The sequence below is a fragment of the Plecotus auritus genome (genome assembly GCF_963455305.1).
Source record: "Plecotus auritus genome assembly, chromosome: 9".
NCBI classification, from domain to species: domain Eukaryota; kingdom Metazoa; phylum Chordata; class Mammalia; order Chiroptera; family Vespertilionidae; genus Plecotus; species Plecotus auritus.
Window position 1 is genome coordinate 18,110,753 of NC_137783.1, and position 23,816 is coordinate 18,134,568.

The window sequence follows — 23,816 nt, forward strand, 5'->3', positions numbered from 1 at the left end:
GAAGGAACTCATCCTTGACCAGCCCCACCAGTACTCCCAACTCCTGCTTCCATAGGAAAAACAGCTGAAGCACCAACCCAGCAAGCAACGGCCAAATTTGTAGCAAGTAGTCAGCAGAGAGGGCATACTCACTGGTATTGAAGATGTGTAGTTATTATTGCCATTTTCCTTAAACTCTGCATTAAAAACAGACAGACAAATAGAACATTACACTTCTTTGTAGCCACACAAACTATGTATAAAACCCAAGTCATAAAAGAAATGGTTTCTTACATCTTCTGAGTGCAAGATGGCATCTTCCTGTAGTACCATGTTCCGAGCTGCCTGACCTAGCAGCTGAAAGACAAAAATAAAATGGTAATATTCAAAATTTCCAAACTTTCTGTAATCTCTCTGCAGCTGTTATACCTCTGCCCTCTCTTCTCCCACCCTCTCCTATACAACTACCAACACTCTAAATGTAATGGAGGATAATGTTCCATTTGTTCATGTTAAAAATCCATTTCTTTGTCTCTGTGGCAGCTCTGGCATGGGCTCAACACCTGTTCCAAAGGCCACTTCCTGAGAAATGCAGTGCTGTGTAACTGCTGAGTTCTCTGCATAGCGTATTAGTCTAGTGCTGCGAGGAAAAGTCTGCAAAATAAAAAAAGCAACCTTTGGTTCCACAAGCCCATTGAAAAGCTAACTTCTGATGTTTAAAGGCAAATTTGAGATTTGGGGTGGTTTGAGAGGAGTGAGGGGCAGGGATTAGGGTAGGGCTGAAGGCTAGAAGGAATGCAGCTGCTTAGATGTGGAATAAAAGCCCCAGAGACAGGGGAAGGGCCTGGGAAGAAGCTCAGGATTTAAAGTGGGAAACCATGAGGTGAAGGATGGCAAGATGGAGATAGGGAAGAGAAAAGAAAGGAGAAATGTGGAGGCAGGTTTTAATGAGTTCACCGATCGCAGGGCCCTGGGCTCTGATTCAGTGGGGTGGTCTGTGATCAAAGAGATGGGACTCAACACTGAGAGGCAAGAAGAGATCAACAGAGGTTTCTGGCCTACTGTAGCACCCTGATCCTGGCAGACACTGTCGGCCATGTAAAGGAAGCTATTGTTATGTGTGTCCTCCAACCTTCCCTGTTCCTTTGGGTCAGAGTGATTACGGTAGAAAGGGGACCCACAACTTCAAATTACCCAGGAACACGAGCACTGCTACAGCCACCAGACTCCTTCCCTCATGGTAACTTTTATTTATTTTAAAATTAATAAACCTTTACATACTTCTAACGTCAAAACAATAAAATAAGATCTTCTATTCTACAGTCTCTCACCTTACTTAAAAGTAACCTACAATATGCCCTCTTCCACACCCTGCTATTTTCACTTGACAATAAATACTTAGCTGAATCTGCAGCATTTTCATTGAATCTCTTGCTTTAAGGGCTGCACAGCACTCCACTGTGCATGTCCCGTAGGAGTATTCAAAGTCCCATAAGAGTATGTGGACGTTGGGACTGTTTCCAGTTTTTTGCTATCATGAGTGCTAAAAAAAGTACCTTATATATCTTGGCTCCTTTTTGCCAGCCTATCTTTGGGATAGACTCATAAAGTCATGATTGTAACAGCTAGATCGGAGGGTTTTAATTTTGCTACATATTGCCAAATTCCCCTTCCGTTAGAGTTATGCCATTTTGAATTCCCACTTCACAATGTATGAGAGTGCCTGTTCCCTCCTGTGGCCACTTTTAAGTAGCAAACTCCAAACTCCTATAGATGGGGGATGGTGACTGACAAACTGATAGCAGAAAAAGGGGTTCTAATGGAATCTTCATTCATTCATTCATTCAATTAATATTTATTTTTTAATATATTTTATTGATTTTTTACAGAGAGGAAGGAGAAAAATAGAGAGTTAGAAACATTGATGAGAGAGAAACATCAATCAGCTGCCGCCTGCACACCTCCTACTGGGGATGTGCCCGCAACCAAGGTACATGCCCTTAACCGAAATCGAACCTGGGACCTTTCAGTCCGCAGGCCAACGCTCTATCCACTGAGCCAAACCGGTTAGGGCTCAATGAATGTTTATTAAGTTCCTATGATATGCCAATAAGAGACATAGGCTCTGTCCTAATAGGGCTCACAGTCTGGGGTTACAAAGAAGACACAGGCATTACAATACCTGCCATGAGTGTTGAGGGAAAGCACTGGATGCCTTGAGAACATGGCCCTGGGAGGGGCAGGAGGGGTATGTCTAATCCATGACAGGGGCAGGTATTCAGGGAGAGGTTCCTAAATGTCTTCTAAGCTGAGACGTAAAGGTTGGGATTTAGAATTCCTCATAAGTGTAATTTTACAGAAAAGTGGCATGATCAGATTTACCATTTTATGGGTGTGGTAAGTAGAATGGACTAGAGAGGGACTGAAGGCAGAGAGATTGGTTAGGACAGTGGTCGGCAAACTCATTAGTCAACAGAGCCAAATATCAACAGTACAATTATTTTTTTATTTTTATTTTTTAAATATATTTCTTTATTGATTTCAGAGAGGAAGGGAGAGGGATAGAGAGATAGAAACATCTATGATGAGAGAGAACAATTGATCGGAATCGAGCCCACAACCGGGGCATGTGCCCTTGGCCGGAATCGAACCTGGGATCCTTTAGTCCGCAGGCCGACGCTCTATCCACTGAGCCAAACCGGCTAGGACAACAGTACAATTATTGAAATTTCTTTTGAGAGCCAAATTTTTTAAACTTAAAACTTCTTCTAACGCCACTTCTTCAAAATAGACTCGCCCAGGCCGTGGTATTTTGTGGAAGAGCCACACTCAAGGGGCCAAAGAGCCGCATGTGGCTTGCGAGACCACTGGGTTAGAACATTGCAGTATTCTAAGCCAGCAACCAGAGTGGCCTGAACCACAGACGGGGCAGTAAATAAAAAAGGGGCCCTGGCCAGTTTGTTCAGTGGTTAGTGTGTCAGCCTGTAAGGGTTGCATTTTGATCCCCGGCTCTGGTGGGGGTGCATTCGGCAACCAATCGATGTCTCTCTCTCTTTCTCTCCCTCTCTCCTCCCCCCACTCCCTTCCCCTCTCTCTGAAAAAGCAATGGAAAAAAATATCCTCTGGTGAGGATTGACAATTAAAAAAAGGGGAGATGGGAGGGTGGAGAGGGGTTGAGAGACTTTTAGAAGATAGACTTTGTGTGATTGCCTGGAATGCTGTTGTAATGCAGGGCCAAGGTCTTTCCTTTGATGATACTAGTAGGTGTATTTGGTGGCATTGTACATCATTTTCTTACATAAACCGACCACACACACAGTGTATGATCTAAGGTTTTCAGTTTGGGTTTCTTTTGAGTACTGAGTCTTTTTAGATTTCTAGGGTTTTCATCCCAGGCCTTTACCGCTGTCTTGCTCATAATTAACTCAACAGCAGCTTGTTTTAGTACTCATCGTCAACAAGTATTTCTTTCAACTTAGTTTTCATAGCAACAGCAACCCTCTTTTTCTTTTTGCACTCATATTTCACTGTTTTCCATATTATTCCATTAAATAATGTCATTTCAGTAACAAGCTAAGTGCTTTACACAGGTTTAGGAAAAAAACAAAAAGGACCCCCGCTAAGCACACGATTTCCCCGGAGGAGCGGAAGTGCAGCTGTGCAGAGGAGGGGCGCATCAGTCACAGCGTTCACTGTGCTGTGGACACACGCTGGTATGTTTCTCCCTCACTTCGTGCCAGCCATGGTGGCCTCCATGCATTTATGGTGCACAGTCCCGTCTCAAGGTTTCCTGCTTGCTACTTCCTTGGAGCTTTCTGCCTCCGAATGCCCACGTGGCTTGCTCCCTCACTTCATTCTAGTGTCTGCTCAAATGTCACATTCTCAGAAAACCCTTTTCTGGTCACTTATAACCACCTGATTCTTGTATGTGTGTCATTTGTTTGTCTCTTCACCAAAATGTTCGTTTCCTAAGTAACAGGGGCTTTGTTTTGTCTCCTGACACACAGCAAATACTCAATAGGTATTTATTAAATGAATGCTATGGAAGGAATGTTTTACATATGGAAATTGTCCGTTCAAACAAAATATCTATATGGAATCTGCTGAAGAGAGAAGCAATGCTCTATGGGTTGAGAAGGAGTGACATTAGTAAGACACCCCTGCTGAAACCGGTTTGGCTCAGTGGATAGAGCATCAGCCTGCGGACTGAAATGTCCCAGGTTCGATTCCGGTCAAGGGCATGTACCTTGGTTGCGGGCAAATCCCCAGTGGGGGTTGTGCAGGAGGCAGCTGATCGATGTTTCTAACTCTCTGTCCCCCTCCCTTCCTCTCTGTAAAATATCAATAAAATATATTTTAAAAAAAAGACACCCCAATAACCTCACAGTCCACTAAAGAAAATGGCAAAATATGTAAGCAACTATAGAAGAAGGAAATACAGTATGTGGTAAGTACCATGTAAGAGATTCAGTAAAAAGATGAAGTTCAGTGTGCGCTCCCGCTCCAGGGAGTACGGGGGCACCTTTCCCTTCCCGCTCTTCTTTCCTCTCAGATGTGCATCTCCTAACTCCAAAGAACCCCACAGGCTTGTAACTTGGGAGCAGTGGGCAGCGGCAGCGCTCGTACCAGGCTAACCCCTGACCCTGTCTCCAAGGCCCCCTTTTCTCAGATTTCTCAGTGAGCCAAAGCAGCCCCACCCAGGCTCTCCTGTTGCTTCTTCTACCCTAAGCCCTTCCTTGTTTTACTGTCCCCAGCTTTAATAAATGTACTCTAAAAATAAAAAAAAAATAAAAGAAAATACTGATCTCACCAGCTGATTGCTCAACAGAAAGTTTGCAGGCCAGAGATTGGCCCAAAATCCTCAAAGTGAGGAAAAGCTAAGACCTAGAAATCATGGTCCAGTCTCTTTTGGTTAGGCTCACCAATAAGGAGGGACCAGTCCTAATGTAAGTGATACCCACAGGTCACTCACTCCCTAATTTTATTTCACGAATAAAGCTATTAGTGTGAAAGGTAGCAAAATCATCTGCTTAGAATCATCTGCTAGAATTTACCCTTGTGTAAAAGGTAGCAAAATCATCTGCTTAGAATTTGCTATTCTTTTCTTTTTTAAAAAATATATTTTATTGATTTTTTACAGAGAAGAAGGGAGAGGAACAGAGAGAAATATCGATGAGAGAGAAACATCGATCAGCTGCCTCCTGCACACTCCCTACCGGGTATGTGCCCACAACCAAGGTACATGCCCTTGACTGGAATCGAACCCGGGACCCTTGAGTTCACAGGCCGACACTCTATCCACTGAGCCAAACCAGTTAGGGCAAATTTGCTATTCTTTAGGACAGTGGTCGGCAAACTCATTAGTCAAGAGAGCCAAATATCAATAGTACAATGATTGAAATTTCTTTTGAGAGCCAAATTTTTTAAACTTAAACTTCTTCTAATGCCACTTCTTCAAAATAGACTCGCCCAGGCCGTGGTATTTTGTGGAAGAGCCACACTCAAGGGGCCAAAGAGCCGCATGTGGCTCGCGAGCCGCGGTAGGAGATTCATGTTGAACAATAAAGTGTCAAATGAGCAAACAGAAATGAGCATAAAGTAAGTAACCTGGGTGATCATCAATCAGTCACTAACCAAATGCTAGGGTCACCATCAATCACAGTCTGTTTTCATAACAATAAAATACATTAACTTTAAAAGTGTCAACCTCTGCCTTGGCCAGTTTGGCTCAGTGGATAGAGAATTGGCCTGCGGACTGAAGGGTCCCAGGTTCGATTCTGGCCAAGGGCACATGCCCGGGTCGTGGGCTCGATCCCCAGTGGGGGGCATTGTAGGAGGCAGCCGATCAATGATTCTCTCTCATAATTGATGTTTCTATCTCTCTCTACCTCTTCCTTCCTCTCTGAAATCAATAAAGAAATATATTTAAAAAAAATAAAAGTGTCAACCTCCTTATGTTGTTTAAAGAAGTCAGAGTAAAAATAAGCCCTCTATTGTGTTGAGGAAGCTTTCAAAATGAAATTGGAAGTTCTGCAGAACCTTGTGCACTTGGACATCTTGACATAAAACTGTAAATATGAAATATGATTAATAGAAAATACCAGTATTTATAGAGGGGGGAGATGATCCTATATAGGTTTTACTTTTTTGGTCATTTTAATTCAAAATGTATGAAACATAGGATTTTTTTTTTAATTCTACAGGATTAGCACTAAGAAGCAAAAATATTCTGTTTAGAATGGAATTTTGAAAGGAGGAAGCAGATTAAAAGATACTCAAGACACCTGCAAGTTATAAAAATCGAAATGTAATTGCTAAATTTTATAGTTCACTAAGACCGTTTAAAAAGAGACAAAGGGCCGAAACCGGTTTGGCTCAGTGGTAGAGCGTCGGCCTGCGGACTGAAGGGTCCCAGGTTCGATTCCGGTCAAGGGCATGTACCTTGGTTGCGGGCATGTCCCCAGTGGGGGGTGTGCAGGAGGCAGCTGATCGATGTTTCTCTCTCATCGATGTTTCTAGCTCTCTATCCCTCTCCCTTCCTCTCTGTAAAAAATCAATAAAATATAAAAAAAAAAAAAAGAGAGAGACAAAGGTCTTGCCCAACTGGTGTGGCTGGGTGTTTGAGCGTCGACCTATGAACCAAGAGGTCATGGTTCGATTACCTATCCAGGCACATTTTTTCAAAAAGTTAAAAAAAGAGAGAGAGATAAAGGTCTTAATACTATAGAGTATTGTCTCTCTGATCTCTCCACTCTTTGTAAATGTCAATTAATGTAAATAACATAATAAATACTAAGTCTTTTGACAAAATAGAATATCCAGGAAAATGAGCATTTTTAGAATTTCAGTAGCAAATATAGTTCAGCAATGGAATGTTTTAACTGAATGAAAGAATCAGTCCTAACACGTGTGTGTATGTCCTTTTTTGGGGTTTGGAACTAGACTCATCAGTGGTTATGTTTCCATTAGTTGGTGTAGAAATCTGGTTTCTCCATGATACCTGTCAGTGAAGTTGAAGATTATTTCTCAAAAAGAATCCATATTTCCAGTGTTTCTTTTAATAAAGTATGCTACTGTTAAAGATATATAAAAATAAAGAAAATTATTAAAATTTTAACCATAAAAAATAAAGAAATATTTATGACAAAAACTTTTTAAAAAGGAAAAGTAAATAAATAAATAAATAAATAAATAAATAAATAAATAAATGAGACACAGAAACCCAAGAATGTGCCCAGTAAGACAAATCAGAAAAGAATGAGTCCATAAACAGGGGATGCACAAAAGATGGAAGACATCTGGGATGTTGAAGGCAAAGCCATGCGGAATTTGGGGGCCGGAAGAGACAGAGACAACCCGGAGAAATAAATGAGGAATTGGTAGACTACTCTCCCGCCCCCATCCTGCGACCATCGCCGCTTTTTGAAACACAGATCCGCATCATCTCATTCCTTCCCCCTCCTACACCGCTGGTCCTCCTCAACACTACACATCCCAGAATGCAACACTTGCCCTCCGCGGACGAGCTCTCCTGGCCGCCACAACTCAGAGCCTACTATTCCCAGGATGCAACACGACCCCCTTTCCACAGCTTTGAAAGCCCGGAGTCCCGGGGGCACGAGGCCCGGTGGGTGTACCGCAGCTCACCTCGGAGCTCCGCGAGCCCTTCAGCACCTGCTTAGTGAGGGCGATTACGTCTGTACCGCAGGTGTTCACCTTCTCCGTGAGAAGCCCCTTCACGGACTGCCCGAATCGCGCCTGCGAATCTGGCGTCCCAGTCGCCATCACCTCAGCTACTGAACGTCTCCGCACGGGCGATGGCGAGTCGCCGGGGCCAAAAGAGCCGCAAAGCGGAAGGAAAAGAGGAGGCAAGGAAGGGATGCATTGTGCCTAGCAGAGGTTAATCTTGGCTAACTTTACATTCATTTAAAGTACTCAGTTGATACCCGAAAGAAGACAGGTCCCGAGCAAACATCTCTGGAGGAAATGAAGGACAGTTTCAGTAAATTCGTGGTTTAAAATCAGAAGACCTGATTACAATCCCAATTGTGCCATTTGTGTGACTGCAAATTACTCAACCTCTGCGTCGTGTGTTCCTCATCAGTAAAATAAAAATGTTAAAATCTCCAAAGGGTTACGAGAATAAATTAAGATCATTCAGTTCTCTTTAACAACACAGTGTTTGTATTTGTGAACGAAATACAAACACTGTGCTGGGCTGAGGATAGAGAAAGAACTGAGATACATACAGTCCTTGTCTCCAAGGAGCTCCCAGGCTGATGAGGCCTGTAAACAGGAACAACCCAATAGAAAAATTGGCAAAGTTCACAAACAGGCAATTTTTAAAAAAGTAAATGGCCAATAAATGTAAAAAATTATCAGCACCACTAACTAGTTTTTGTTGTTTTTTTTAACCCTCACCCAAGGATATTTTCGGGAGAGTGGGAGAGGGAGAGACAGAGAGAAACATCGATGTCCTTTGCTTGTCTCCCACAGGTGTCCCAAGTGGGGCTGGGGATGGAGCCTGCAACCCATCTGGAATGAACCCTTGACCCTTCAGTCCTTGGACCCAAGCTCTAACTCCTGGGCAAAACCGACTAGGACTCCTCCACTAGTCATTTTTTAAAAAATATATATATATATTTTATTGATTTCAGAGAGGAAGGGAGAGGGAAAGAGAAACATCAATGATGAGAGAATCACTGATTGGCCTCCTCTGCACACCGTTTCCACCCCCCCTCCCGCCCCCCCCCCCCCCCACTGGGGATGGAGCCCACAACCCAGGCATGTGCCCTGATGGGGAATCAAACTGTGATCTCCTGGTTCATAGGTCGATACTCAACCACTGAGCCATGCTGGCTGGGCTCCACTAGTCATTCTTAATGATAAATGACCTCTTTGTTCTATTAAAAGCAAACTGATTATCACCTTGGAAAATAGTACCTGAAATGTTTCATGTATTTCTGTTTCTTTTTTAGCTAATGCACAAGAGAATGAGAATGGCATATTACAAATTTTGTTAAAAATCACCTTTACTCAGCCCCACTGGTGTGACTCAGTGGTTGAGCATCAACCTATGAACCAGGACACCATTAGATTTATGTGCTGGGGTTGCTGCTCAATCGCCAGTAGGGGGCATGCAGGAGCAGCCAATTATGTAATGATCCTCTCTCATCATTGATGTTTCTCTCTCCCTCTCCCCTCTCTGAAATAGATTTTTTAAAATCACCTTTACCAAGTATCAACATTACTTTCTTCCAAATGCCTAGATTCATGTTTCTGTTTATTCTTTCATTTAACTCTTGTTCTTAAGCAACTTTATTAAGTTACTAGAGGCCCAGTGCATGAAATTCATGCATGTGGGGGAGGGTGTCCCTCAGCCCAGCCTGCACCCTCTCCAATCTGGGACCCCTCGAGGGATGTCCAACTGCCTGTTTAGGCCCGATCCCGGTAGGATCCCAGTAGAATCGGGCCTAAACAGGCAGTCAGACATCCCTCTCACAATCCAGGACTGCTGGCTCCCAACTGCTCCCCTGCCTGCCTTCCTGATTGCCCCTAACCGCTTCTGCCTGCCAGCCTGATCACCCCCTAACCACTCCCCTGCCAGCCTGATTGATGCCTAACTGCTCCCCCTGCCAGCCTGTTTGCCCCTAACTGCCCTCCCCTGCAGGCCTGGTCACCCCTAACTGCCCTCCCCTGCAGGCCTAGTCACCCCTAACTGCCCTCCCCTGCAGGCCTGGTCACCCCTAACTGCCCTCCCCTGCAGGCCTAGTCACCCCTAACTGCCCTCCCCTGCAGGCCTAGTCACCCCTAACTGCCCTCCCCTGCAGGCCTTGTCCCCCCCCCCAACTTCTCTCCCCTGCAGGCCTGGTTCCCCCCCAACTGCCCTTCCCTGCAGGCCTGGTCACCCCTAACTGTCCTCTTCTGCAGGCCTGGTCACTCCTAACTGCCCTCCCCTGCAGGCCTGGTCCCCCCAACTTCCCTCCTCTGCCGGCCTGGTCACCCCTAACTGCCCTCGCCTGCAGGCTTGATCGCCCCCAACTGCCCTCCCTTGCAGGCCTGATCCCTCCCAATTGCCCTTCCCTGCTGGACATCTTGTGGCTTCCATCTTGTGTCCACATGGGGACAGCCATCTTTGACCACATGGGGGCAGCCATCTTGTGTGTTGGAGTGATGGTCAATCTGCATATTACTCTTTTATTAGATAGGATAATTTATGTGCAATGACTACATTCTTTTATTTATTTTTTTAATGTTTTTATTGACTTTTTTGAGAGAGAGAGAGAAATGGAGAGCAGAACATCTGTTGGCTGCCTCCTGTACACCCCCTACTGGGGATCAAGCCCTGACCAGGAATTGAAAGGGCTACCTCTCAGTGCATGGGACCACACCCAACCAACTGAGCCACACTGGCCAGGGCTTATTGATCTTTTAAAGAACCAGCTTTCAGTTTTGTTAATTTTCTCTATTGCTTTCCTGTTTTAAATTTTATTGATTTTTATTCTTTCTTTCTGTTTAATTTAGGTTTATATTGCTTTTCTTCCTCTAGTTTCCTATGGTGGAAATTTAGAGTATTGATTTTAGATGTTTTATGTATTCAATGCTATAAATTTCCCTCTAATTACTACTTTCACTGTATCCCACAAATTTTAATAAGTTGTATTTTCATTTTTATTTAATTCAACATATTTCTTGAATTTTGCTTAAGATTTATTCTTTGACTCATGTGTTATTTCGAAGTGTTTCATTTAATTTCCAATATCTTGGGATTTTCCCAGCTATCTTTCTCTTATTGGTTTGTTATTACGTGGTCTGAGAACATATTTTGTATGATTTTTGTTGAAGTGTGTTGTATGGCTCAGAATATAGTCTATCTTGGTGAATGTTTCATGTGAGCTAGAGAAGAATGAGTATTTTGTTGTTGTGAATTGAAATAGTCTATAAATGTCAGTTATCCAGTTGATTTGTAGCTAATTAATACTAATCATCTGAGTCAGGTAACTGCAGTGCTGCCCAATTTTGGCTGAAAGCTCAGAGAAAACAAGTATGAAACTTACTTGGATAAGTGTAAAATATCTTCATGTTCTGATAAGACTCCTGCTTTTGGCTAAGATGGAGTAAAAAACAATTGGATTTCCTCACACCTGAAACAACTATATAAATAAGATAAAATATATGACATAACCATTTTTTAAATACACTAGGCATCAGACAATAAAGGCTAGTGATCTCTGAGACATGGGGAACAAATGAGATGAGTCCAGTAACTTCTCCAGCTTACTGCCTGAATAAAGTTTCACAGGGAAGGGAAATTCAAGCAGAGCCTAGTGGAGGAGACAAACCTGGGAGAGGAAGAGACAAAGCTGGATACTGGGGAGGTCAAGGAGACTAGAGGTTGCAGGAAAGCAAAGAGAGCTTTACAGTCAAATGAGTATAGGGGCAATGATTAATGTCTCTAGTTTAAGGGTCATCCATTTCTAAACTCTGCAAGGGTAACGAGCAGTACCTATTTGTTAAAGGTTGTTGAATATTGGTGATAGTTAAAACCTTGAGAGGGGTGAGATCAGCCAAGAAGAATGTAGATGGAGAAGGGCCAAGGACAGACTTGACATACACAAGATGACAGAGGGAACGAGAAGAAAAACAAAAGAATTACAAAGAATCCAGAGCTACATGATATTTCATATTAGAGGGTTTAAAGAAGATAGAAGTCCTCAATAATGCTAATGGAGAGCTTTTATAAGAGAAGGTCTGAAAGACATCCACCCAATGGATTTAGCAATATGAAGGTCATTGCTGATGTAATTAATAGAAGTACCAATAGTGTGGTGGGGTCAAAGGCCAAACTGCAATGAGTTACAATGAATGGGAAATAAGATAGAGACACAAGTGTCCATTACATTATTTCACCAAGAAATCTGATTGAAAATAGGAGAGAAATTAAAGGGAAATTAGAGGGGAATTTAAAGTCAGGATTTTAAAATTTCATGTGGGATAAAAGTCTTGAGTGTATATGTCAGCTGAGGAGAAGAAGCGAATAGAGAGGACACGTTGAAGATGCAAGAGGAAACAAAATCTGTGGGAGGTATGAGAGAACAAAGTTAACGGTATAGGTGGAGGGCTCAATTTTTCAAAAAAATATTTAATATAGTTAAAACAGTTTCTCTCTGTTCCTCTGTTCCTTTTTTCTTTCTAAAAATTTTAACCCAACTTTGAAATGGTAATGTGTTCACGTGCTTCAAAATTTTATAAAGGTATAAAAAGGGTGTACACTGGAAAGTCTTGTGCAATGGTGGGCAAAGGTGTAATGGTCACCATGAGAAAGTATCTTAAGACCAACAAATGAAGTAAGCAACTCCATAGAATATAAAACATTTACTATAGGGTAATTTACTTACAAGAATGCAGGTTGGAGCAGAGATGACCCAGCAGTTTTGTGAAAATTTTCTCCACTAACGGATCCCTGTTACATACTTTTTTTTGTTTAGTGTAACTTAGATATTAATGATTGGTAAGACAAGGGACGCAGTACAGGCCAGGGGCTGTACCTTCTGCTGGTCTTGTGAAAAATGATTGTTTATAATCAACACTTCAATTTGATATTTATCTCAGTTGTTATACCATTTCAGCTATTTCTAACAATAACATATAAGGCTACATTTTAAGGAGCACAGATAATCATCATTTGGAAAGCTTTGGTATGCTTTGCTAAAGACAGTGTTGGTCAAAGCTCGGAGCACTCCAGATACAAAATTGATTTTGTTTACATCAACATCTATACAGTTTTTCTTCCCAACAATTTTTTCCATAGACAACCAAATTCATAAAGCTTCCTGTGTACCCTTCCAGAGATATTTTATGCACAGACAAGCAAAAAAGTACATATCTTCTCTGGGGGGAAGAATGGAGGCATTTACTACACACCATTCTTGCTTTTTTTTTTTTTTAACCTAATGTATTTTGGAAATCTTGCCATAAAAAGTACATAAAGTGTTTCCTCCTTTTTCTGATTGTATTCCAATCTCCTATTGATGCAGCATTTATTACTGGAAATTATAAATATTGCTGAAATGATTTGTATATCGAACTGAGTCATCTACAGGTTAAATTCTTAGAATTGGAATAATTTATTCAAAGGTACGTATAAAGAAATTTTCAGTCTATATTATGAGAAGCAGAATAGCATTGCTATTAAGAGCTCAGAACTCTAGACTGCTTAACCCCTTGCTTCATCACTGACTAGTTCTGTGGCCTTGGGCAAGTCCTTCTGCCTGTTTCCTTATCTGAAAAATGAAGATGGTGATAATAATAGCACCTATCATAGAATTGTTATAAAGAGTACATGAAATAGCCCTAGTCAGTGTGACTCAGTTGGTTGGGCATTGTCCCATGCACTGAAAGATTGCCGATTCAATTCCTGGTCAAGGCACATGGCTGGGTTGTGGGCTCGATCCCTGGTAGGAGTTGTGCAGGAGGCAGTCCACTGATGTCTTGCTTTCACATCAATGTTTCTCTCTTTCTCTTTCTCTCTCTCTCTCTCTCTCTCTCTCTCTCTCTCTCTCTCTCTCTCTCAGTAGCCTGCCCTAGCCGGTTTGGCTCAGTGGATAAACCATTGGCCTGCAGACTGAAGGGTCCCGAGTTCAATTCCGGTCAAAGGCACATGTCTGGGTTGTGGGCTCGATCCCCATTAGGGGGCGTGCAGGAGGAGGCAGCTGATTAATGATTCTTACTCATTGATATTTCTATTTCTCCCTCTCTCTGAAATCAATAAAAAAATATATTTAAAAAAAAATTTAGCCCAGCAGCATGGCTCGGTGGTTGAGCTTTGACCTATGAATGAGGAGGTCATGATTTGATTCCTGGTCAGGGTACATACCTGGGTTGCAGGCTTGATCCCCAGTGTGGGGTATGCAGGAGGCAACCAATCAATGATTCTCTCTCATTACTGATGTTTCTATCTCTCTTTCCCTCTCCCTTCCTCTCTGAAATCAATAAAAATGTATTTTTTTTAAATGTTAAAAGATCTTCTTTAAGAAGAAAAAGAAGGGAAGAAAAGATAAAAAATATGAACAATAAAGTGGTAATAAATACATATCTATGAATAACTGAATCTAAAAAAAGAAACGAACAAGAAGAGCAAAAACAGACTCATAAATACAGAGAATATTTTTTTTTTATTGATATTTTACAGAGAGGAAGGGAGAGGGATAGAGAGCTAGAAACATCGATGAGAGAGAAACATCCATCAGCTGCCTCCTGCACACCTCCCACTGGGGATGTGCCCGCAACCAAGGTACATGCCCTTGACCAGAATCGAACCTGGGACCCTTCAGTCCGCAGGCCGACGCTCTATCCACTGAGCCAAACCAGTTTCGGCCAGAGAATATTTTGATGGTTGCCAGATGGGAGAGGGGTTTGGGGGGATGGGTGAAAAAGGTAAAGGGATTAAGAAGTACAAATTGGTTTTTACAGAAAAGTCATGGGGATGCAAAGTACAGCATAGGAAACACAGTCAATAATATTCTAATGATTATGTAACTATGTATGGTGTCAAATGGGTGTGAGATTTATTGGGGTGGTCACTTAGTAAGCTATGTAATGTCTAATCACTGGGGTGTACTCCTGAAACTAATATAATGATGTATGCCAACTGTAATTGAAAAAAAAGAGAGAATATACAAAAAAATAGCTCCTCATCTTCCCTAGCCTTCCATTTCAGGGCTCCAGGGCCTGATTCAATCTATCTGTCAGATTTTATTCTTAAGGGATTCCCCACAGCACACCTCCTTCATGTCTGCAGTCAGGACCATTACCATTCCACGCACATCCTGCCCCTTCCAGCCTCCACGTGTTTGACTGCTGTGGTCTCTTCTGGCAATGCCTTCCTCCCCCACTCTCCAGGCCTCTGCCTAATAGTCCTAACGCTCCTTCAAGACCTACTTCAAACCCCCTTTCTTTCATTAAGATTTCTCTGACTACCCCAACCCATACCTCCAACCATAAGTGGTCCTAAATGTCTGAGCCATATTTGACCATTTGGAGCAGTGGGCAACCAGACAGCCTGGCTTGCAAGGCCTTGCCCAGTGTCAGCAGCCATCACACTAGTCTGTATTCCTCAAAGTACAGACACCGGCAGGTCATCCTCAGAGAGGGGCAGAACATCCTTTGTGAACCTCACTCCCTGAGTCCTGGTTGCCTGTCTGAGGTTCCACCCCTTCTATGATGACTGACACCAGGAATGTTCACCTCCTTGTGGCTATGACTTCATATGATAATATCAAATCATTGATAAATACTGATGAGCCACTGAAGACTTGTATCTATCAGGGAGATTTAGTAAGAGCTCAGAAAAACCAGGAGGCCCATTTTAGTGTAATAATGGTAACAGTAAATATCGAATGAGCACTTACTTCATCCCAGGCAGCACTTCTACATGGATGATCTCAATGAATCACAACCCTCGAGAAGTAGATTTCATTATTGTTCCCACTACCAGAGGGGGAAACGGAAACATTTTTTTTTAATCCTCACTTGAGGATATTTTTCCATTGATTTTTAGAGAGAGTGGAAGAGAGAGGGAAAGACAGAGAGAAATATCAATGTGAGAGAAACACATCGATTGGTTTTGCCTCCTGCATTCACCCTGACCAGGGCCAAGGCTGGGGAGGAGTCTGCAACTGAGGTACATATCCTTGACCGGAATTGAAACCTTCGGTCCGCAGGCCAATGCTCTAGCCACTGAGCCAAGCCGGCTAGGGTGGAAAAAAATTAAAAAGGCTAAGTTAACATAAAATTACCATGTGATCCAGCAATTCCACTTCTAGGTATATACCTAAAAGAACTGAAAACAGGTATTTAAATACATACTTGTACACCCATAGCAGCATTATTTTCAATAGCCAAAAGGTGGAAACAACCTAAGTGTTCATCAAGTAATGAATGGATAATATTCCATACAATGGAATAAGTGGTCCTATGGGCAACCAAGCAGTCTGGCTTACAAGGCTTTGCCCAATTTGGAATGGATACAATGTAATATTGTTCAGTCATAAACAGGAATGAAGTTTTGATGCCTGCTACAACATGGATGAACCTCAAAAACATTATGCTAGATGAAATAAGCCCCCCCGACACACACACACAGGCACACAGAAAAGTATTATTTTGCTTATGTGAAATAGACATATTCATAGAGACAAAGTAGATTAGAGGTTACCAGGAGCTGGGGGAGGAGGAAGTGGGGAGTTGCTGCTTAGTGGGTACGGCTTCTGTTTGGGATGATAAAAATGTTTTGAAAATAGATAGGGGTGATGGCTACACAGCCTGTGAGTATATTTAACACTCTTAATTATACCCTTCAATGATTAAAACGGTAAATTTTGTTACATATATTTGAATATAATAAAACCAATTTTTTAAAAAAACATCATATAGCTAGAAAGCGGTCAAGCTAGGACTTGAACCCAAATTTATCTGACTCTAGGGTCCATGCTCTCAACCTTAGGGCTTCACTGCCTCTGGAAAGGACAGCAAAATACGAATCAGAACATCTGAGTTCTTGCCTTGATGTCTTGTGTGACTTGTACAGTCTGACCTTTTAAGGCCTCACTTTCCTCAACTGTTACATTGTAAGACTAGATAAATGTCCTTGACAGTTTCTGGCAGTCATTTGTCTGGTGATTTGGATTTTACAGCATGGAATGCCCCAAACCTGATTCCTGACCCAGATACCATTTGCTTCTGGCACACACTGGGAATAGGGAGGGGGGCCAGCTATCCACCCCTTACTTTGCTCCTCCCTGGGAGGTTTGCCCTGGAATTAAGCCAGCCCTTGAGGAGGCCTCCACTCCCCCTTCCCTTCCCCATTCTGGGAGAGGGTTCGGGTCTGGCTGCACTCCAAGATAAACTTCCACAAGGCAAGAGATAACACAAAGTCAAGGTGAAGATCACGGCAGCCCTTAAAAAGGCCTCCTTGCACCCTAGAGTGGCTGCAGCTCTTCCACTCCAGAGCTGTCCATCCTGCCTGCCGGCGCCTGGCCACCATGTGGGAGCTCTTGGCTCTCTTGCTGCTCACCCTAGCCTATTTTCTTTGGCCCAAGGTAAAGAGCCCTGGTGCCAAATACCCCAAAAGCCTCCCATCCCTGCCCTTGGTGGGCAGCCTGCCATTCCTTCCCAGAAATGGCCATCCGCACGTGAACTTCTTCAAGCTGCAGGAAAAATACGGCCCCATCTATTCCTTTCGTATGGGTAGCAAGACTACAGTGATGATCGGCCACCACCAGCTGGCCAAGGAAGTGCTTATCAAGAAGGGCAAGGAATTCTCCGGGCGGCCCAAAGTGGTAAGCAGGGCCCATTGTCCCTCCTCTCTCCCACCCTTGTTCAGTTCTTGGGCCAAGACCATGCCTAGAATGACCCTTTCAGCTCCAAACAACTTATAATTCTGCCCCAAAGCAGACTATCAGGGCTCTGGGTGGGGGAGCAACCCCTCAAGGTTCTACCCAGCCTCTAAACTAGGCAGGAAGAATTAAAGGAAGGCCTCATTTTCTGAGCTGCCCAGAGGTGAAGTGGGGTGGGAGCAATGACCTGAGGGGATCAGGGAGCCCTCACTCCTGTCATCTCATCCCGGAACTGGATAATGATCTCTTGGACCCTAACACTTCCCTATTAACTGAGATTGTGCATGTAAATATCTTAGCCCAGTGCAGAATAGTTTTATGGATGTTACTCTTCATGTGAAAAATGGGGATAGTAGATACTGTCCTCTAGGGGAAGATGCAAAGGGTTGCCTGTTCTGGGAGGGCTGGGGTTGCTGTTTCTCTGGAGCTGTCCCCAGCTGCTCCAGCTCATGGGAGCGGGGGGCCGGGGGGGAGAAGTGGGGGGAGGCTGACCCACAGTAGCATTTTTAAGATACTGATGCTCCATCCTACAGAGCTTTCGGTGGTGCTCCTGGGGGAATGGGGAGCTAACCATCCAGAAACACTGCCAACGCCCATCCAGCCCCCTGCTGCTGAGTATTCCCCTGAACACCCAGGCAGAGCCCCCCAGCCATGCATCTTTGATCAGGCCAAGTGTTGACTGGTTTTCCCTTGGACAGGTCAGCCAGGTTTGCTAGCCAACTACCTGCCTCCCAACTTTAGTGAGCTCTTCTCTTCAGTGCAAAGAGGAAGGAGGAGGCTAGTTAGTTGGGGTTTGCAGGTCAGGGGAGGGCAGAGTGGAGGCTTTGGACCCTTGTGCTTTTTGGGGTGCCTCTGGGAAGAAATAGTTTGACCCAAGTTTAGACTGGGTGGACAAGACATCTGCACTCTCAGATGTGGCCCTGTGGGGGGGGACATAGCCTTGTAATGGAAGGGTGCACAAGAAGGAGATGAGCTTCGGTGCCATTAGCACTTCCCAGGGGGCCCAGGGCAAAGCAGGGGTCTGGGTAGTCCTCACTCTCTACAAGCCCCCCATCCCCACTCCTGTCCCCAAGACAGGCCCATATTCAGAGATCTTATCCCATCCACAGCTGCCCTCCCCAGTCAGAAACGGATGAGAAAAGAGAGGTCCTGAGGTCCTCTGTCATTAAACAGAACCCAAGAACCCCTGCATTCTGAGTGTTCTTTCTTTTTCCTCTCTCTCTCTCTCTCTCTCTCTCTCTCTCTCTCTCTCTCTCTCTCTCACTGATGGAATTGGGAGTTAGAGGGGCTTAGGACCTGACCTACCAAGGCCTCACTGTCATGAAGAGAAGCAGGGATGCCCCACAGCATGGCGGGTGACTGCCTTATCCCTTAGGGCATGGGAATGGGTACAGGAGACCCAGGGCAAGGATGGATGGGTGGTGTCTAACTCCTACAACCTTTCCTGTTTTCCAAAGACGACTCTAGATATCCTGTCAGACAAGCAAAAGGGTGTTGCCTTTGCTGACTATGGTGCCGGTTGGCAGCTGCATCGGAAGCTGGTGCTGGCCACCTTTGCCCTGTTCAAGGATGGCAACCTGAAGCTAGAGAAGATCTGTAAGTGTCCTGCCACCCCTAGGGCTCTGGAAGGAGAAGAGGGCTGGGGAAGAAAGAAGGAGTAGGGATGGTTCAATCTAGCGTTTTCTAGGCTACGGCTGCCATCTAGTGGCCATCTGCTACCTGTCCCTGACTAAGGTGGAACTGGTAGAGATGGGTGAGGATGCTGCTTAATTCCCCAGCCTCCTGTTCCTCTCTCCCCTCAGTATGTCAGGAAATCAGTTCGTTTTGTGATTTCCTGGCCACCCAGAACGGACAGTCCATAGATTTGGGCTTGCCTCTCTTCTTGGCGGTGACCAAAATAATCTGCTTGATCTGCTTCAACACCTCCTACAAGAATGAACACCCCATAATGAAGACCATACAGACATACAATGATGGCATCATGGAGTCTCTGGGCAAGAACAGTATAGTAGACATATTCCCTAAGTTGAAGGTAAGGATGAGAACAGGCCCCACCTTCGGATCCCAGTAGACCCTGACAGCATCCCCAATTCTTCCTCCTACTGCCCAGCGCCAGACTCGCCTTTTTCTTGACCACCTTGGCCACTGTGACCTCTATCTTCTCTAACTCTTCAAACCTGGCTGCTTCTCTACATGCATGATATACTCATAATAATGCATCATATTTATTTATTGTCATATGCCAGTATTGAGCACTCTACATGCATTAATCATGGCATTCCCCTTGGAGGTAGGTTTTATTATCCCCAGATGAGAATACAGGCTTTGAGAAATTAAGAAACTTGCCCACGGCTTCAGACTCAAGTGTATGTTACTGTTAAAGGCTGAGCACACAACAGAGCCTATCTACTGAGTAAACATCAGTGCTTGATGTTTGATTGATTTGGGAGGGGGAAATGGAGACCAATTCCAAACAAGGGGTGGGGTTGGAGAGATTGAGGACTACCCAGACCTCTGCCTTTCCCACTCTGTGTTCCCACCTTGCCTTCCATTTTGGTGGAAGGTTGGGGTTGGACAGAAGGCAAGGATCTACCTCCAGGAAGGATTCTGGTAGCTGTAGAAGCAGAATGCAAGAGGGATGAATTTGAAATGTCTTTCTGTTTTCCAGATTTTCCCCAACAAAGCCCTGGAAACAATGAAGAATTGTACTAAAATACGAAATGAGTTGCTGACTGAAATCTATGAAAAACATAAGGTAGGTAATGGTGCAGAAGAGATTGACAGGTTGAAAGTATCATGAGACCAGGGTTGGGGTCCATTTTCAATGCCATAGCATCGCCAGAAGCTAGCAGAGAACCTGGCACATAGTAGGTGCTCAATAAAAACTGACTTAACTAATGAATAGGGGTGGGGAAGTGAGGAATTGAAGAGGATCCTAGAAGGGTCCCATCCACCACCTCAAATTTAAAGAGGACCTAGAGCTGCCTCACCTCCACAAACTCATAGGTCCTGATTAGACTCCCCTGGTCCCTCACTTCCAAGTAGAAGAAGCTTTTGTATCTCCAGTCTAGGATGGGAGTATGGTAGGGTGCTGCAGACGGGGCTCCTTCCTTCTCACATTTCCCAACTTTACCCAAACAGAAGAACTTCAGCAACAACTCTGTCACTAACTTGGTGGACATACTGATTCAAGCCCAGATGAACTCAAGCAATAACAACACTGGCTCAGACCAGGATTCAAAGCTGCTTTCAGATCGACACATTCTTGCCACGATAGGGGACATCTTCGGGGCCGGTTTGGAGACCACCACCTCTGTGGTGAAGTGGACTGTGGCCTTCCTGCTGCACAATCCTGAGGTGGGTTTCTCCTTACTACTGTTCCCAACCACTCTTGATCCAGCCAGATGCAACTCTGGCGAGAGTGAGAGCGAGAGCGAGAGCGAGAGAAAGAGAAATACCCCCAAGCCTTTTATGCAGATGACTAGACTGCTCCCTCCATCCTTACCACGCAGTAGTTGGCTCTGGCCCTAGGATGGAGCTGCCTCATCTTCCGGAAGGAAAGTCTAAGCTGCAGAGCCACCATGGGGAAGGGTCTGAGCCAGCTCTTCTACTTTTTTTTTAATGTTTTTATTTATTTCAGAGAGAGGAAGAGAGAGGGAGAGAGCGAAGCACCAACAATGAGAATCATTGATTGGTTGCCTCCTGCACGCCTCCTACTGGGAGTAGAGCCCACAACCTGGGCATGTGCCCTGACCAGGAATCAAACCCGTGACCTCCTGATCCATAGGTTGATGTTCAACCACTGAGCCACATTGGCTGGGCAAGGGCCAGCTCTTCTAGATGTGACAACAGGATTCTTCTAAGTCCCTGCTTCTCCAGGACTTAAAAGCACTCTGGTCACATCCGCCCTTCTCTGGCCCCCAGCTGCAAAAGAAGATCCAGGAGGAGATTGAACAGAACGTAGGTTTCAGCCGCACACCAACTGTGAGTGACCGGAACCACCTCGTGCTGCTGGAGGCCACCATCCGGGAGGTGCTTCGCATTCGCCCCGTGGCCCCCACGCTCATCCCCCACAAGGCTATCGTTGACTCCAGGTATGCCTTCCCGCCCAATAACATCCAGCCCTAAGATGCACTCAACACTGCTTGCCAGCCCACCTGGCCCTCCTCCACTCCCTCAGCCCCCCACCTTGCTGATCCACCTATAGTCAACCACTGACTGTCAGTCCTCTTATCATGACCCTATTGATCAATGTATCCACCACTCACTAAAGCACAAGGACTGACCCACAGATCTACCTGACCTCCCTCAGACGCTGCCTGCTGTCCTGGGGACATGGGGTCTGCGATGGAAGACTGGTGCTCCACGCTCCTACTCAGTCCAGTAGCCACAACACAGACACAGTGCACCAGCATGAAATGCATATGCATGGGCCCTGACAGATGCAGATATCCACATACAAATGTTGATACATAAGTGCATGTCAGGAAGAGAGTGCTGGAGAAGAGCTGGATTCGTACTGAATCTGGCAGAAGCTGAGAAAAAGAAGAGGGCGTGGGCGTGAGGGCGTAGAAGGCTCCTTTCCCCAGGCTGGGGGACAGTGGAGACCCAGGGCTGAGCAGGTGGCTAAGCAGGTGGGGGAGGACAATATTCCAGACCCCCTTTCCTTTCCCTCTCGGGCAGCATCGGCGAGTTTGCCATTGACAAGGGCACAAATGTTGTCATCAATTTGTGGGCACTGCATCACAATGAGAAGGAATGGCACCGGCCCGACCAGTTCATGCCCGGTGAGTCTGTGTTCTGTCCTGCCACCAGGCCATGCAGCCAACCTGGTCTCTGTGCTCTGCCACTCCAGCACTTCCCCTCTGCTAAGTTGGCAATTAGCAAACTCCTGCCTCCAATTACATGGAACTACTGACACCCCATCCCACCTAGACTTACACACCCTCTTCACAGCTGCGTTTCCTACTTTCCCCTTCCACCAACTGCAAATCTTCTCCTCTAAGAAGCCTTCTAGGCATATGACCCATGAAGTGGGCCCCTTCTCCCTTTGGATGGTGGCATTTTTCATGGGTCGATACCCCTCCTTTCTATCCTTCCTGAGTATTTCATCTCCTCTGTGTGATCAGGGGCTACCTGAGCGCAGGGCTGTATCTCTCCTCAGGTTGGGAGTCCTCAGTCAGGGCAGAGGCACTCCTCTACTTACTCCAGCCCTGGTCCCTGCCTGATGCATTCCCCATGCCCACAGAGCGCTTCCTGGACCCCACAGGGAGCCAGCTCATCTCGCCATCCTCAAGCTACTTGCCCTTTGGAGCAGGACCCCGCTCCTGCGTAGGGGAGAACATGGCCCGCCAGGCGCTCTTCCTCTTCATGTCCTGGATGCTGCAGAGGTTCGACCTGGAGGCCCCGGATGATGGGCAGCTGCCCTCCCTGGAGGGCATCCCCAATGTGGTCTTTCTGATCGACTCTTACAAAGTGAAAATTAAGATTCGCAAGGCCTGGAAGGAAGCCCAGGGTGAGGGTAGCACCTAGAAGTCTGCCTAGCGCTCCACCCTGTGTGGCCCCACAGCACAGAATGAGAGGTGTTACTCCACCTTCCCAGCCGTTCCTCCTCCTCCGGGCCCACTCTGCCTTCTTTTCCACCCTGCAGCCCTGACAGTGATGTGCATAGGTTTTTTTAAGAAGGTCCCTGAACTTATTATATTCCTTACTATCATTGTTACCCTCCTTTGAAAAAAAGGAAAAAGGGCCCTGAGTAGCTTATTCATTTAATTTGTTCACTCATTCTTTCAATAAATATTTTATTAAGCACCTCCTAAGTGCCACTCACTGTCCCTGGACACTCAAGCTCCCTGGTCTCCTGAAGCTTACATTTCTAATGAGAACTAACAAATAGATAAGCATTTCAGAGACTCATAAGTCCTCTGAAGTCAATGATACCAGGTGATGGTGATTTGAAAAGAGAATGGCAAAGGTGGGGAGTGGCTACTGTAAGCAAGTGGTAGGGGAAGGTGCAGAAGAAGTGGGGGACAGTGCCCACTTGCTCAGTGTGGCTGGGGCAGAGCAGAGCAAATGAAGGGGAGAGTGTCCCTGATGAGGCCAGACTGGAGACAGGGGCCAGGTCCCATGGAGCCTTTGAAATTAGCAGAAAGGAATCTAGGTTTTTATCCCAAGTGTGCTAGGAAGCCACTGCAGGGTTTAAACATGTAAGTGGAAAGGTCTGGTTCATATTTTACGTTTTAAAATGTATTTTTGCCCTAACTGGGTTGGCTCAGTGGATAGAGCATCGGCCTGTGGACTGAAGGGTCCCAGGTTCGATTCCAGTCAAGGGCATGTGCCTTGGTTGTGGGCACATCCCCAGTAGGGGGTGTGCAGGAGGCAGCTGATAGATGCTTCTCTCTCATCGATGTTTCTAACTCTCTATCCCTCTCCCTTCCTCTC

At 45.1% G+C, this 23,816-nt stretch overlaps 2 protein-coding genes across 5 annotated transcripts in view; one reads left to right on the forward strand and one right to left on the reverse strand.

Annotated features, from left to right (window-relative positions):
- BORCS7 (BLOC-1 related complex subunit 7) overlaps window positions 1–7,837 on the reverse strand; it is a 38,114-nt gene extending 30,277 nt beyond the window's left edge. For both annotated transcript variants that reach the window (XR_013959067.1, XM_080642147.1), the window contains exons 1-3: window positions 7,627–7,837; window positions 274–336; window positions 133–176 (exon numbers count right to left, since the gene is read on the reverse strand). Coding sequence is in view for 1 of the 2 variants with exons in the window: in XM_080642147.1 (XP_080498273.1) it covers window positions 133–176; window positions 274–336; window positions 7,627–7,764 (245 nt within the window). In the remaining variant the exon portion in view is untranslated. The remainder of the gene's footprint in view (window positions 1–132; window positions 177–273; window positions 337–7,626) is intronic.
- A 9,012-nt stretch (window positions 7,838–16,849) lies between these two features.
- CYP17A1 (cytochrome P450 family 17 subfamily A member 1) lies at window positions 16,850–23,199 on the forward strand. Of its 3 annotated transcripts, none has more exons than XM_080642134.1 (8): window positions 16,850–17,318; window positions 18,833–18,971; window positions 19,178–19,407; window positions 20,044–20,130; window positions 20,517–20,732; window positions 21,300–21,469; window positions 22,059–22,162; window positions 22,624–23,199. In XM_080642134.1, the coding sequence occupies exons 1-8, from the start codon at window positions 17,022–17,024 to the stop codon at window positions 22,905–22,907; spliced, it is 1,527 nt and encodes a 508-aa protein (XP_080498260.1). In that variant the 5' UTR covers window positions 16,850–17,021; the 3' UTR covers window positions 22,908–23,199. The 3 variants fall into 3 exon arrangements, with proteins under 3 accessions (XP_080498260.1, XP_080498259.1, XP_080498261.1); XM_080642133.1 differs by having other exon boundaries at window positions 16,912–17,318; window positions 22,540–23,192; XM_080642135.1 differs by having other exon boundaries at window positions 16,912–17,318; window positions 22,645–23,186.
- The last annotated feature ends 617 nt before the right edge of the window (window positions 23,200–23,816 follow it).

Excerpts from the sequence above, each read along its gene's own strand:
- CYP17A1 (XM_080642133.1), top strand. The coding sequence starts at position 17,022 with ATGTGGGAGCTCTTGGCTCTCTTGCTGCTCACCCTAGCCTATTTTCTT. Across the intron at positions 18,972-19,177 it reads CCTGAAGCTAGAGAAGATCT|TATGTCAGGAAATCAGTTCG; the intron begins GTAAGTGTCCTG and ends CTCTCCCCTCAG. Across the intron at positions 19,408-20,043 it reads ACATATTCCCTAAGTTGAAG|ATTTTCCCCAACAAAGCCCT; the intron begins GTAAGGATGAGA and ends TCTGTTTTCCAG.